We start from the raw sequence: 14543 nt of genomic DNA on the forward strand, positions 1-14543 counted from the left end.
CTCGACAATACGGGGGGAGAACGACACTAGTCTTCATCACTGCTCCACGAGTCTCTGAAGGCAGGATTGTCCTCCGCGTCTGGCCGGTGGCGGAGCGGCACCCAGGCCAATATGTTACAGTCTCTCCCTCCGCTGTACAGCTCCTGGTGGTCGGGGTGGAAGTGGCAGCAGTCCACGTTGCCGTAGTGCCCTCTCAGCAGCGCCACCATCTGCCCCGTGTGCATGGCGTAGACCGCCACCGAGCTGCCGCGCGGCACCAACACACACTCGCTGCCGGCGCGGCCGCCGCGGCCGCCGGACACGGCGAACTTCAACCCTCTGCGACGACTCCCGTTGGACACTTCCCCGTAGTTCACTGGCGCCTGCTCTCCCGTGGCGCTGTTCCACAGTCGCATGCGGTCGTCCGTTCCCGTGGAGAGGAGGAAGAGGCCGTCGCCGCTGAAACACAGGCCGTTCACTCTGCCGCCGTGGGCCGATGCGGTGGCGGCGGTCGCTTTGGATTTGTCCCCGTCGCGCCGGTCGAGTGCGAACAGACTGCCGGCGGCCCGCCGCACATCCCACACCCTCACCCCGCCGTCGGCGCCGGCCGTCGCCAGGACGTGCTCGTGCCGGGGCGACCAGCGCACGGACAGGACCTCGGCCCCGTGGCCCCGGAGCGCGTGAGCGAGCGAGCCCGACTTCAGGTCGCACAGCCGCACCTCGGGGCCTTCGGTGCCGACCGCGACGAGGCTGTGTCTCCCGGCGGCGACGGGAGACATGTGGTGGCAGAAGACGCGTCCGCGGAAGCGGAAGACCTCGGCGGGCGTCAGCGTCTCGGCGTCCCACGCCTTCACGGTGCCGTCGAGGGAGCTGGAGACGAACATGCCCGCGTCGCGGGGATACCACTGGACCGCCTCCACGCCGAACGCGTGGGCGTGGTGCCTGCCGGCCTTGCCCACGGTGCGGACGGCCAGGTTCTCCAGGTCGTACACGGCCACCACGCCGTCCGCTCCGCCGGAGAGCAGGTATCGGCCTCCTGTGGCGTCGATGTCGAGGCTGTTGACGCCGCCGCAGTGGACTCTTTGCACGTCCCGGTCGGCGCTCAGTTCCAGGCTGAGGATCCCCCGGGTTGGTTCTGCACGTATCGGACGCCGGGGCTCAGCCTGTCGTCCCGACTGAAAACCCGACATTACTTCTGCCTGCGTAAAACTGGGAATAGTGTCGTTGTGTTAAACACACAAATCACAACTGATTTTTAAAGGTCATCGAAAATGCACCTCCGAAACAGGCGCACGGTTATTGGGCTTGAACCATCTTTGGGTGTCTGACGTATAAAAGGCATAAAGCACATTGCACGAAATGACTCCGGTGTGTATGGACACCCTGGGTGTCGGCCATATGTTCCGTCCAGCCTATCGAAGCCCATCGTTTTGTCATTGAGTTATATTTGAGTTCAGCGGCACAAACCTCTTGCAAAACTCGACCAATCCGTATCGCCGCTGGGGTCAGGTTGGCCAATTAGGGAAGCCGATTCCTGTTGATCTCCCTAATATGGTAGTGTCGTTCCCAGACCTGGCGGGGACTGACGTAGTATGTACTTCCCCCTCGAAACTAACTTATTTTGACCAATCAGACTTTACTTAAAGGACAACTTTAGTTTTTTTCAACCAAGGTTCATGTTTTAGGTTGTTATTAGAGAAAGTAAAAGATGATTTTTTTCATTTGCTGCTTTCTTTCATTTTAGGGATTTTAGCTCTTTTTGACAGGGGGGCGGGGGCATTCAAGCATGGGGCTAAATATGTATTTAAAAAAAAAAAATGTTATGGTCATTTATTTTTTTATTATTTACTATAGTCCTAATAAACCCCAGGAATCTGGCCACAGAAGATCACGGGATCTACTGAATATGAAGATAGCCTACTGGGGGAAGGCTTATACTGTGTGTATAGGCTCAATAGTCAGTTTGTCACATTCAATAGATCCTGTGATCTTTAGTTTCTCTAATAACAACCTAAAACATGAACCTTGGTTGAAAAAAACTAAAGTTGTCCTTTAACCCATTTAGGCCTGACGTCAAAAAAAAAGAAAAAGATTTGTGCCACATTTTCACGATTACAAATAAATAGCAGAACTACCAGCTCGTAGCGCACCACTCGGTGACGCACTATGAGCTTGTAGATCTGCTATTTTTCAATAGCTAAAGTATAACATAAATATATGCATATTCTGATACAAACTTCCTAATACTAAATAAGGATAATATGAGCATCAAAGCAATATTTAGATACTTTTATTTATTTATTTTATTTAAATAGCCGATCTACTAGTTCACAACGTGTTGCGGAGGCGACACGTTGTGAGCTTGCAGATCGGCTATTTGTTTAACATACGGCACGTCGTACGGCGAAGCATACGTCAGGCTTCCCTTTTGTTTTGAGGCGATGTAGACACTACACAGTCAACACAGAGTCAGACAGTCAGACACACATGGCTCCTCGGTGCAAAATAAACAGTGTACACTACCCGACTTTACGATAATAAGGGACGGTATGTCGGGACACGCTGCTGTCATGTTGATAAGCTTCATATTGTGCAGCAGCAGTGCCAGTCCGTGAGAGACGGCATCGCACACGAGCAACTTGCTCCAGCACCCGGAAAACAAGCAGTGAGCAGCATGGAATCCTCCCTCGTTTGACTAAGGACGTGCTGTGATTAGCCACAATGGCCAGTAAACTTGTGCAAGACGTGCTGTGATTAGCCAGTAGTAGCTACTTTGAGTGGCAGTCAGTGGGAAATGCTCTCGCCACAGAATTTACTAGTATTCTGGCCATGATAATCATTCTGTGCGGCCCCAGCTGTTGGTACGCAGAAGCGCTTCCCGGCGCTTGATTGACAGCGCATTATGCATTTTGACGGCGCATGCGCACCGGCGCAACCGCTTATGTGCAGCCCTGAACATAATGCTTAGTTAAAACACCAAAAGGGGTTCCCGTACAGAATGGGTTAACAGGCTGGCCAAGTGACGTCCGAGGTGAGGTCCATATGGGATCCATGCCGACATGCCGTTGTCACACCCCGTCTACTGCTTCTGATTCTCTCTCTCTCCGTCCTCTCTCATCAGATCTTCCTCACCACAGACCCAAACCCCTGTATGTCCCCGTGACGAGGAACAACGAGAGCACCTTCTGCACCAGGGACCAGTACCTGGCTCCCCGCGTGGCCTTCATCACCTGGCTGGTCACCTTCTTCCTGGAGAAGAAGTACGTCAGCGCCGCCTCCCTGGCGCCCGGCGCCAAGAACGGCACCGAGGTCCTCCCTAAACTCATCCAGGTGGGTGCCTCGGTTACCCTCCCTAAACTCATCCAGGTGGGTGCCTCGGTTACCCTCCCTAAACTCATCCAGGTGGGTGCCTCCGTTACCCTCCCTAAACTCATCCAGGTGGGTGCCTCGGTTACCCTCCCTAAACTCATCCAGGTGGGTGCTTCGGGTGCCATCATCCGTGCGTGTGTGTGTGTGTGTGTGTGTGTGTGTGTGTGTGGCATTCCAAGATAAATATTCTAAGTATCAACCATTACTTGGAAGCATAACAAACTTGGGGTATCGTTGTAGATTTGCCATACTGATATTCGGAAGCTTGGGCCATGTGCATAAACTGACCATGAGTGGCCTAAGAATAGCTGGCATGACAAAAAGCAAAGCCAAACAACTTGCCAAATACTGTTCTGTCTCGTCTGTTATAGGCAGTTTGTCTGTGTGGAGAAGGAGGTGCCATGTGTATCCTTAAGTGAACATGAACTGTCAACCCCGTTATATTTGTTTCCTTGTAAAATTAATTGTAATTTGTGGATTCAAATAAAGAAATCGAAATGTGTGTGTGTGACTGTGTGTGTGAAGAATAGCTGGCATGACAAAAAGCAACGCCAAACAACTTGCCAAATACTGTTCTGTTTCCGCTGCTATAGGCAGTTTTGTCTGTGTGGAGAAGGAGGTGCCATGTGTATCCTTAAGTGAACATGAACTGTCAACCCCGTTATATTTGTTTCCTTGTAAAAATTAATTGTAATTTGTGGTTTCAAATAAAGACATCGAAGTGTGTGTGTGTGTGTTCACTGTGTTGTGTGTGTGTGTGTGTGTGTCTGTGTGTCTGTGTGTGTGTGTACATGCGCAGACTGTCACTGCAGGCAGCAGCAGTCAGGAGAAGGAGAAGGCCTCCTCGTCGTCGTGGCCGGAGGCCAGCGAGCCCAACGGGCCGAGCGGAGAGCCCGGGCAGAACCACTCCAACAGCAGCACGCTGTCGGACCGGCGGCCCAGCGACTCGTCCCTGTGCAGCGTGGAGGAGGAGCACCGCTGCGTGTACGACATGGTGCACGGCATCCTGCTGTCCACGCGGGACAACGTCAACTTTGTCAACGAGGTCTTCCACCAGGTTGGCATGCACCGGGCACGAGTGCATTTAACACATTCTGACCTGAGATCAGATTCTTAAAAGAATGTCGTCTACATCCTGACAGTTTTCCATTCTGACCTGAGATCAGATATATCTATACGTCAGGCGTTCTTCGATTTTTCATATATTTTTTCAATAGCTAAAGCATAACTTAATGCTAACACCAAAAGGGGTTCCCGCCCCAAAATGGGTTGAAGAGGGGTATATTCAGCTATTAGTGTAGACTTTTCGTCCTACAGAAACATTAAATTCCCATTGACGATGAATGGAGAATTTGCGTCTTATGTGGACAAGCAAATCGTCTATTTTCGTCCTACAGAAACATTAAATTGCCATTGACAATTAATTCAGAATGTACGTCAAATGTGTCTGAGCAAATCGACATGATGTATGATGATAAGAGCACCCCTCACTTCACACAGGTGTGATTTGACACAGATGCTTTGCCAGTTTTAATGGTTTTATTAAAGTCTTTATCTGTTCGAGGATGTGGTTGAACCATAGACTGTAAAAAATATGGACAAAGCGTTCCGCGGGTCTAACATGAACTTAAAATGAAGCCTGTCAGTCCTTGTATTGTAAGTCGCCATCTTTCTAGATCCGTTTTGGCCCAGCTGGCCATTGGCTGGCCCAGACAACGAGGCGGGACTTCCCCCCTTCTTCTTCGTTGGTTTTTATTTTGACTCGAGTGGGAGGGGGATCCCGTTCATAGACTGTAACGGTAGCCACGCCCCTCAGAACATGCGCGACTTTATGGTCATTTTTTTAATAAATGGGACCATAATTTTCCAAAAAGAATATTATGACATTAGAAATGAGACTTTAAACTAGTGACTGGAAGAAAAAAGTATTCATGACCATGTTTATTAAGGTAATACAGTCTAGGTGAAGTTGGGCCAAAATACATGGACTTCTATGGGGCTATGGGTTTTTCTGAGCCCAGTGAGAGCGCCACAACAGGCCATTATATGAACTTTCATTTCCTTAGTGGCTTCACAAAATATCCGTCTGACTGCCCCCCTGGGTTGAACCACATTGACATTGGTTTTAATGTTAGCTGTGATTTGTGTTTGTAGAACCTAGTACTGTATCGCCCTCTGGTGGCCGTTTGTTGGAACTGCAGGAAGGATGATGATGATGATGTTTGCGAACACACACATACCGTACACACTCGCCACACGCAGACCCTGCATGTTGAAGTTCAGTTAAAATGAGTGTAAACAAGGCTATGGTTCTGTGATTTTCTTTAGACATGTACATGTGACGCCATGCATGTACTTCAGTTGGCTAATGTACTTGAGCTTCAAGTCTACAGCAAACCAAATGGACCCTGACGGGGCCCAGAGCCGTAAAAATCTTCTCTTATGGGGGTCCCTGGAATATATTTTCTATAGGGGGGCCCGCAGGGTTATTAGTGTTAATTTCCGGGGGTCCTTGACATGAAAAAGTCTGGGAACCACAGCACAACTACATGTGTGTTTACATTCTTCATTCTATGGCTTCTGGTAGCAGTGACTTTGACTGCCAGCAGAGACAAAGAGATGACACACAACGGCAAGCTGTGTCTTGCAGCCTGCCAAACATTGTCTCCAGAATTGATATATCATCTCATGTCAGATGGAAACCTCATATGACCGAAAACTCTTACCTTTCAGGATTCAAATGCAAAACTACCAAATGTTGACAAGCTTAAAGATATGCTATTCTTAACACTTTTATGTGACGCTGTGGTATGATCAAGTAGGGCGTTAATTTTCGAAACAAAAACAAAAAGTTAAAGGGACATTTAACCGCTGGAAGAAACTGCAGCCACTCAATATCAATAGTATTAGTAGTAGATAATTGGAGCACAGTTTGAAATTTGCACCCTATGGCCAGAAGAATAATGAAGTGTGTGTGTTTGACTATAGGGTTTGACTGGATTGCTGAATTCCTACAATGCCCATAATGCTTTAGTGCACTTCCCCTCCTTGTGGAGAGGGGGCAGGCTGCATGGAGGTGTGACTTTGTAGTCCAGGAAGGAAGTGAGAGCACATTTTCACGACAGGTTTTTGGTCATGACTAAAATATCTACCGGTATCTAAAAAACAAAAACATATTACACACATGAAACCCCCAGGAAAGTTTTTCTTGTGTCCTAAACATCATTCAAATCAGCTCTGGTTGCAAAATAATTAAAAGGGGTGAAGTTGTCCTTTAGGTGTTCTGCCCTGAAAGCAACAATATTCTATGACAGTGATTCCCAAAGTAGGGTCCAGGGACCCCCAGGGGTCTGTGACGGAGTTCCAGGGGGTCCCCAGCTAAAGGATAGTTTGGAACCAAATGGGTCTGTAACTCTGAGAGTTTGTACAAATGGAACCACAGATTGTTAAGAGTTAAATTAACATTGAATTTACAATATAAACTGGGGGTCCCAGAGATAGAAATGTCATTGAATGGGGGTCCGTAGATGCATGTCAAACTGGGGGTCGTTGAAATTACAATGGTTGAGAATCACTGCTAGAGACGTGAAAATCATCTCTTTTATGGGGGGGGGGGGGTCCCCTGGCATATATTTTCTAATGGGGGTCCGTGGGCTGATAAGTGTCAATTTGTGTCCATTCCAATCCCCACGCCCAGGCCTTCCTGCTGCCTTCGTGTGAGGCCTCGGCGACCCGGAAGGTGATCAAAGTGTACAGGAAGTGGATTCTGCAGGACAAGCCCATGTTCATGTCCGAGCCCGACAAGGGAAGTCGGGAGGAGGAGGAAGAGGAGGAGGAGGTGGAGGTGGTGGTCGGAGGTCAACCGCTGCTGAGCACCACCGAGGCCGACAGCACGCACGCACAGGTGACCGCACACACACACACACACACACACACGCACACTCTCTCTCACACACACAGGCATCGTTTGGGGTTCTAGCATTCGCATTTACAATTTAACAATTTAGGCATTCAGCAGATGATCTTAAACCAGAGCGACTGTAAGTGACCGTAAAGCAAAGTAAACACGAAGTGATTCATAAAAAATGCATAGAAATTGTACTATGAGCAAGTTCAATCAGGAAACTCAGTGCAGTTGCTGCCGGCCTTCATTGGGCAGCATCGGCATCACGTGCTCATTCACATGATTCACTTCATCCAATCACGTTCTCATTCACATGATTCACTTCATCCAATCACGTTCTCATTCACATGATTCACTTCATCCAATCACACTCATTCACATCATTCACTTCATCCAATCACGTTCTCATTCACATCATTCACTTCATCCAATCACGTTCTCATTCACATGATTCACTTCATCCAATCACACTCATTCACACGATTCACTTCATCCAATCACGTTCTCATTCACATGATCCACGTCATCCATAGGTAAACCAATTACCGTTCATCAGTCTAATTAATATATACTGTACATTGAAACTATAGAATGCCAGGTCAACTAAATGAACCTGGCAACATGCAGGTATTTTATTCATATTTCTTCCACCTAGATTGACAAGTTTAGACACAGGGTTGTCTTTCTGAAACTATTCATTATTAACCTCTTTTTTGTATAGATTTGTTTTTGGCTTTTGTGCCTTTATTGGACAAGAAAGAGGGAGGGAGAGAGAGGGAGAGACAGGCAGCAAAAGGTCGTCATGAACTGGACTCAAACATGCAACGCATCAGGCCAGAGCCTATACGATAACGTTCTTTTTATGGATTGTAATGTACAGCTGAATGACACGTGGGACATTAACCCATTCTTGACGGGAACCCCTTTTGGTGTTTTAAACATTCTGATCTACTAGCAGATCTACAAGCTCATAGCTACGAGCTTGTAGTTCTGCTATTTAAAAAAAAATCATCATGACAATGTAGCGCAAACTTTCGAATATATATTCTTTCAGAGTGAACGTTTTCAAATCTTTGCTTCTGGGGTGTCCCTGGAACAACATGTTGTTTTCAGATGGGGGTCGGCGGCCAATTACATATAACTAGAATTTCGCCCGCCTTCGGCGGGCTCATCCCAGTGTCGTTGCAGCGCAATATGGGAAGAAGGAAATTGCGGGAGTTGACAGACTCGACTTCATGTTTCAGCTGTGTTTATAAACTCAGTAGTGTGCCCTGCACACAGCGCACACTCGCAATTGCAGCTGGAGGGCGACGCGACACACACACACGCCCACACACACACACACACACACACACACACACACACACACACACACACACACACAGAGCGATGTGTGGATAAATCAGAGATTTGGGAAATGTGTTCTGAATGGGCCTGAATATATGTGTGTAGGCTGCAACAATGATTTCATAAAGTGTAGTTTAGTTTTGAACAGGCAACTAATGTAGTGATACACACACACACACACACACACAGAGCGATGTGTGGATAAATCAGTGAGATTTGGGAAATGCGCACGCAAGCACAGAATGCACGGCGTTACAGGATTATATAGGTCACCCGTTTTGGTGTGACACACACGGCTTCCACATTTCGCTTCATACTGGGTGAAAGTGTCGTGCCAAATTTTTTTTTTTCGCTCGAAATTCTTATTCACAATGACATTGAGTTGAGGTGTTGTTTTTAGGGTAATTGTTGCATAAGCGCTATTTCGCGCTGGAGTCCCGTGAGGCGGGCAATCTCACTCCCCTCCCCTGAGTCTGAAGCAGCTAGCATGGAAGCTATATGGAACCTTTCCCTCCGAGTGCACACAACCATGCCGTTATCCACGCGTCCATCCGATAGCTTTTAATGTAAATGTCCCATCCACTGAGCAAAAGCTATATAAGCGCCTTATTCATTCATTCGATTCATTTGGGTGTGTGACATGTGTGGGGCTGTGCAGTGCTGTGGGCTTTCGGACGGAGCTGCTGTTCGAGTCGCTGAAAGGGGGAGGGGACTTGGGATGGCAGTGTAGAGTAGGCACGACATTGAGGGGTAGAAACCATCCCGGTTGCGTGGTTCATCTAACGCGTGTGTCACTGTGAAGGACTGGCCCCATTAAGTGAACGTAGTTGGCGACACAGGAGCAGTGAAAGGGGGAGGGGCCTTCGGATGGCAGTGTAGAGTAGGCACGACATTGAGGGGTAGAAACCATCCCGGTCGCGTGGTTGATCTAACGCGTGTGTCACTGTGAAGGACTGGCCCCATTAACACATCTAGTACAGGAAGTGCATCAAAATAGACGCTCCGGGGTGCCAGAGTAGTCGCCAGAGTAGTGATCGCTTTTACTCTGAAAGCCATGAACCGGAAACACTTTCTTAAAAAAATTGACTTGACAAAGTGAGCTCATAATCCCCGATCATCTTACTATATTTATATAAACTCCAAAAAGCGTTCATATTTTGCGGGAGAGACGGATGAGGAGCAGAAATGCAGCGCCAGCATATCGATCCATTCATCACCACGGAGAGCGCCCTGGATGAGGAGATACGAGTCATTCTTTCCGCCGCGCTAACATGGGAGTCAATGACAAGCTAATATTTGCACAGAGCGTTAGCATACGGCAAGCGAAAAGCGAAATGCCAAAAAAAAAAGAAGGAATAATTCTGAATATTATTATCTCGCCCCGCGTCGTTTGGACGTCGCTAGGACGTCCACAGACGTCTAAGGTACCACTCGGTTCTGATCCTTATGACGTTTCCAGACGTGTTTTGTACAGAATGTGTTAAGTGAACGTAGTTGGCGTAGTAGACGCCAACATGACGATTCTGACGTAGGCTGTAGAGGTTGAGCAACAATAGCGTGTTTCAGAAAAGTAATATTTAAACAGTAAATAAGACATTTTTGGCGAATGCAATGTAGTCTATATGTTTTCTGGGAGTGTGGCGAATTTATTGTGCATATAGAGATGTCTGGTAAAAGTGTGGTTCGGTCGGAGAAAGCTGTTGGATAAACGGCCATGTGCTTATGTACCCCTGTCTATTAGGGTAGCAGGATTGTTGGGGTCCTTGACGTGAAATATTGAGCACCACTGATACAGAAACATGAGGTTTTTCAGAAAACTGTCATTTATTTATTTGTTTACATTTCGACGTCATGCCTAAATGGGTTAATGTCCTTGAACTCCTCCAGATGTTGGAGAGTCACGGCCACAGACGCACGTCCAGCTGGGGCAGAACCTACTCCTTCAGCAGCGCCATCAACCGGGGCTGTCTGACCGAGGAGCTGAACCGAGACGTTAAGGCTGGAGTCCAGTCCACACTACAGGTCTGTCCTAGTCCCTAGTCCACACTACAGGTCTGTCCTAGTCCCTAGTCCACACTACAGGTCTGTCCTAGTCCCTAGTCCACACTACAGGTCTGTCCTAGTCCACACTACAGGTCTGTCCTAGTCCCTAGTCCACACTACAGGTCTGTAGGGGTAAAGGAACTGGTTGAAATAACGTGTTCCTTCCACACGCTATACGTCCAACCAGGGAAACTCCCCCCCTGTCAGGTGAAAAGAAGCGGACTCCTCATGCATCGAAGGAAGGAAGCATGAGGTCAGTCCGTTGCTCTCCCCAGGTTGGCGGAGAGATTGTAAGCGCCCAGGATTGCGTAAACAAATAGCATGACGTTGTGACGTGGGTTCCAGGTGTTCCTGACCAACTCGTCCAACGTCTTCCTGCTGGAGCCGTGCCAGGACGTCCCCAAGCTGCTGGACAACCAGGTGGAGGTGTGTCGAGGTGTGCTCAGCATCTACCGTCACATGATCATGGAGCACACCATGGACACGCAGACATGGTCAGTGCACGACTGCACGTACACACACACACACACACACACTCATACACACAGGCGCAAACGCACTCATAGACACACACACGCACCGCACTCACATGATCATGGAGCACCCAATGAAACACGCAGACATGGTCAGTCAGTGCACGCACACACACACACACACACTCTGGCCCACGTACAGTAAGCACCCCGGGGTCCCCACACACAGGCCAATGCCTGTGGGACTGGCTACTGTAAATAAAATCGTACTACAATTTAGAGAACTCTGGCTGTCTGCTTGCCATTGTTGTCCTTAATGTGTCGGCTTGTGAATGTGAAATGACACATGGGGCCATTACACATGCGGGGCTTTTTGTTGTTGTTGTTGCTATTTCCGAAAATGTTTTTAACGATTTATTTGAATCTTCCCCTATGATGACATTCCCCAACATAAATAGTCTGTCTGTGGGTCTCATGAATATTTAAAAAGAAGAACAGAGTCTGCACACTCTGTGATGCTGAAAGCGGTTCGATCTCACTGGGTCTTCATCAGGAGTCCTGTGTCGCTTCGTGCTGCTTTTCATTGGGTCTTCATCAGGAGTCCTGTGTCGCTTCGTGCTGCTTTTCATTGGGTCTTCATCAGGAGTCCTGTGTCGCTTCGTGCTGCTTTTCGCGCTTGTGGATCTGCTACTTTTGATGCTTTGGTGTGACGCTGTAGTAGGGTGTTAATTTACACACAAAAAAAAACATAAAAAGAGATGATATGTTATTTTGTACCATTGGATCACAGGTTGGCTTTTTTTTAGCATTTAAGTAACGGATTAGGACATACAAGGTTTTCACCCGACGGCCACTTTTTGGGGCTATAATGACACTGGACTGAAAATAGACCGGTCCAATCCGTCTCCCTCCCCCCCCCCGCTGCCTCCCTTCTCTCACGACAACAAACTACCAGATTCATTCCCTTTTGTGTGAAACGGGGACATGTTTCACACATACATGTATTTACAATCCTCTTCACTGCGACCCCAAAACTGCTGCAGCCTGCCCCATTTTCTCCAACTGTCTGTCTAAAGAGGAACACGCCGCCGGGCCCATTTCAGCATGTAAACGCCAGTCCTAATGGAAAGTAAGGTCAGAAGGGTGAAAACGTGCCACTGGCCGAGATTATCATCCAAATACAATATCGGGACGAATACAGATAACGTATGCATAGGTAATAGTGGCGTGTTTGTCTAAGCAAACACATTTTCTGTCAGACATTCCATGAAGCAAAATCAAATCATAGTGTGTGAGTGTGAGCTCTGGTGATCATACAATTTGGGAAATGGTGCATTTATATGGCCGGGGGGGGGGGGGGGGGGGGGGGGGGGGGGGGGGGGCGCCTTTTTGCCCGAAGCAAAAATCTTGCACAAATCAGTGATGGTGCAAGACTTTCAATGTAATGGGTCCCGGGACCTACGGGGTGGTCTTGTTGTATATCTGGGTCCCAGAGAAATCCTGTGGGTCCCCAATAAAATGTGACATTTTTGTTTAAAATTCTGTTTCACCTTATATGGTTATAGTTATTTTGTTATGTTATATGCATATACAGTATGTTGACAGTGTATCTGGAAAGAATTAACCCATTTTGGGCGGGAGCCCCTTTTGGTGTTAGCATTATGTTGTGCTTTAGCTATTGAAAAATAGCAGATCTACAAGCTCGTAACGCGCCACCGAGTGGCGCGCTACGAGCTTGTAGATCTGCTACTTTTGAAAAATCGAAGAACCACTGACATAGAAACATAGCTTTTTCAGAAGACTGTCAGGATGTAGAAGACATTTTTTTAATCTGATCTCAGGTCAGAAACAAATCCCAAACGCCTCTCACACACACACACACACACACACACGTGCATGCTCGTTCGCGCAATGTTATGTTGTCAAAAACGATGTATGACTCTTATCTAGAATCGCTGCCTTCCACCCATGGAGTTCCTAAGTGAAACATAAAGCTTTGAATATAATTGGATGTAACTGAACTGTGCACGGTGTGTGTGTGTGTGTGTGTGTGTGTGTTCTACAGGGAGCAGCTGCTGCAGGTGCTCCTGAGGATCACCGAGGCGGTCATGAAGAGACCGCAGGAGAACCAAAGAAAAGACTCCTTCGCTGAGAGTCTGGCGTCCATTCTCTTCAGGGTCAGTGTCCATGTGTTGTTGTACGGTAACATGTCTGTGTTGTCCACCAGAGGGTGCCGAGAATGCCAAAACGGGAAAAAAAATAGCCGTCAGTCACCCCCAAAACCATTTTGAAACAAATGAGAGGCAATGCAGCTCTGCCTATAATTAAAATAACTGTGATAAGTGTTTGCTTGCATTATGAAAGTACAGTTGTGAAGAGACTGGAAAGTGGGGCAGAGGAGGGGAGAAGCACCTGCACCCGCTCAATGGGTGAATGTAATAGAGCGCCTTGGATAAAGGCGCTATATAAATGCACTATTTATATTCACACAAACTAGCCAAACGTGGGTCTAGGACAGATCTTATATTAACCTGTGTTGTGTCCAGGTGTCATCGCAATGCTGGCTTGTGGTGGACATTTTTTTGTCAAAATTAAATTTTTGCCATGGACATTACAAAATGAGTGGATAATATGACCAGACATGCATAAAGAGCTAGCACTGAATGACCATAACGGGTCGATAACTCTTGAGATTGTACAAATGTAACCAAAATGGCACCCTTGCGGAATCTGCTGAATTCGGCTAGTACTTTTTCCACCACTGCCACCAACGTCGTCGTCCTCCTCTCTCCTGGTGTTGGTTGGCACTGGTGTTTTTTAGACCGTCGTCTGTGTGGGTGCGCGCCAAGCTGTGTCACCACCACTAACGTCCTCCTCCCCCCCTCTCTCTCTGTGTCTTCCCCAGACCATCATCGTGGCGTGGGTGCGCGCCAACCTGTGCGTGTTCATCTCGCGGGAGCTGTGGGACGAGCTGCTGGCGGTGCTGTCGTCCCTGACCGGCTGGGAGGAGCTGGTGAGCGAGTGGTCGGGCATCATGGACTCGCTGACGGCCGTGCTGGCGCGCTCCGTCTACGGCCTGGACATGACCAGCCTGCCCCTGGACAAGCTCAGTGAGCAGAAGGAGAAGAAGCAGAGGGGACGCGGTGAGGGGAGGAGAGAGGACATGGGGGGGGGGGGTCGTCGTATACAAATAGGGTTGTCCCGATCCAGCCGGCACATTTTGATTTTTTGTTTCGTCTCTTCAAGTTTCAGTCACATTTTAAGTCACCTGGAATGTTTTAGTGTTAGTCTAGTTTTAGTCGACGTCGACTAAATCTACAGTTGATTTAGTCGACTAAATGGTTATTTTTGCGGGCCTTGATGCCGTCGCAATGACCGTTTTGACACTTGCTGAAAACAGCCGATCTACAAGTTTGTGAGCTTGTAGA

The 14543-nt window shown here is 48.1% G+C and overlaps 2 protein-coding genes across 2 annotated transcripts in view; one reads left to right on the forward strand and one right to left on the reverse strand.

The window, feature by feature from the left end:
- The window catches only part of ralgapa2 (Ral GTPase activating protein catalytic subunit alpha 2), a 186749-nt gene that overhangs the window by 57596 nt on the left and 114610 nt on the right, over positions 1-14543 (forward strand). Inside the window, 7 exon segments of the mRNA XM_080784277.1 lie at positions 3101-3309; positions 4148-4405; positions 7046-7252; positions 10487-10621; positions 10988-11136; positions 13181-13292; positions 14021-14258. Coding sequence (XP_080640403.1) covers positions 3101-3309; positions 4148-4405; positions 7046-7252; positions 10487-10621; positions 10988-11136; positions 13181-13292; positions 14021-14258 — 1308 coding nt within the window.
- Positions 27-1169, reverse strand: LOC308329150 (DNA excision repair protein ERCC-8-like; the record flags this gene model as incomplete). Its single annotated transcript, XM_080783355.1, has 1 exon — positions 27-1169. One exon carries the CDS (start codon positions 1167-1169, stop codon positions 27-29), a length of 1143 nt encoding a protein of 380 aa, XP_080639481.1.

Source organism: Protomyctophum bolini (assembly GCF_963924005.1).
Source record: "Protomyctophum bolini genome assembly, chromosome: 15".
NCBI lineage: Eukaryota > Metazoa > Chordata > Actinopteri > Myctophiformes > Myctophidae > Protomyctophum > Protomyctophum bolini.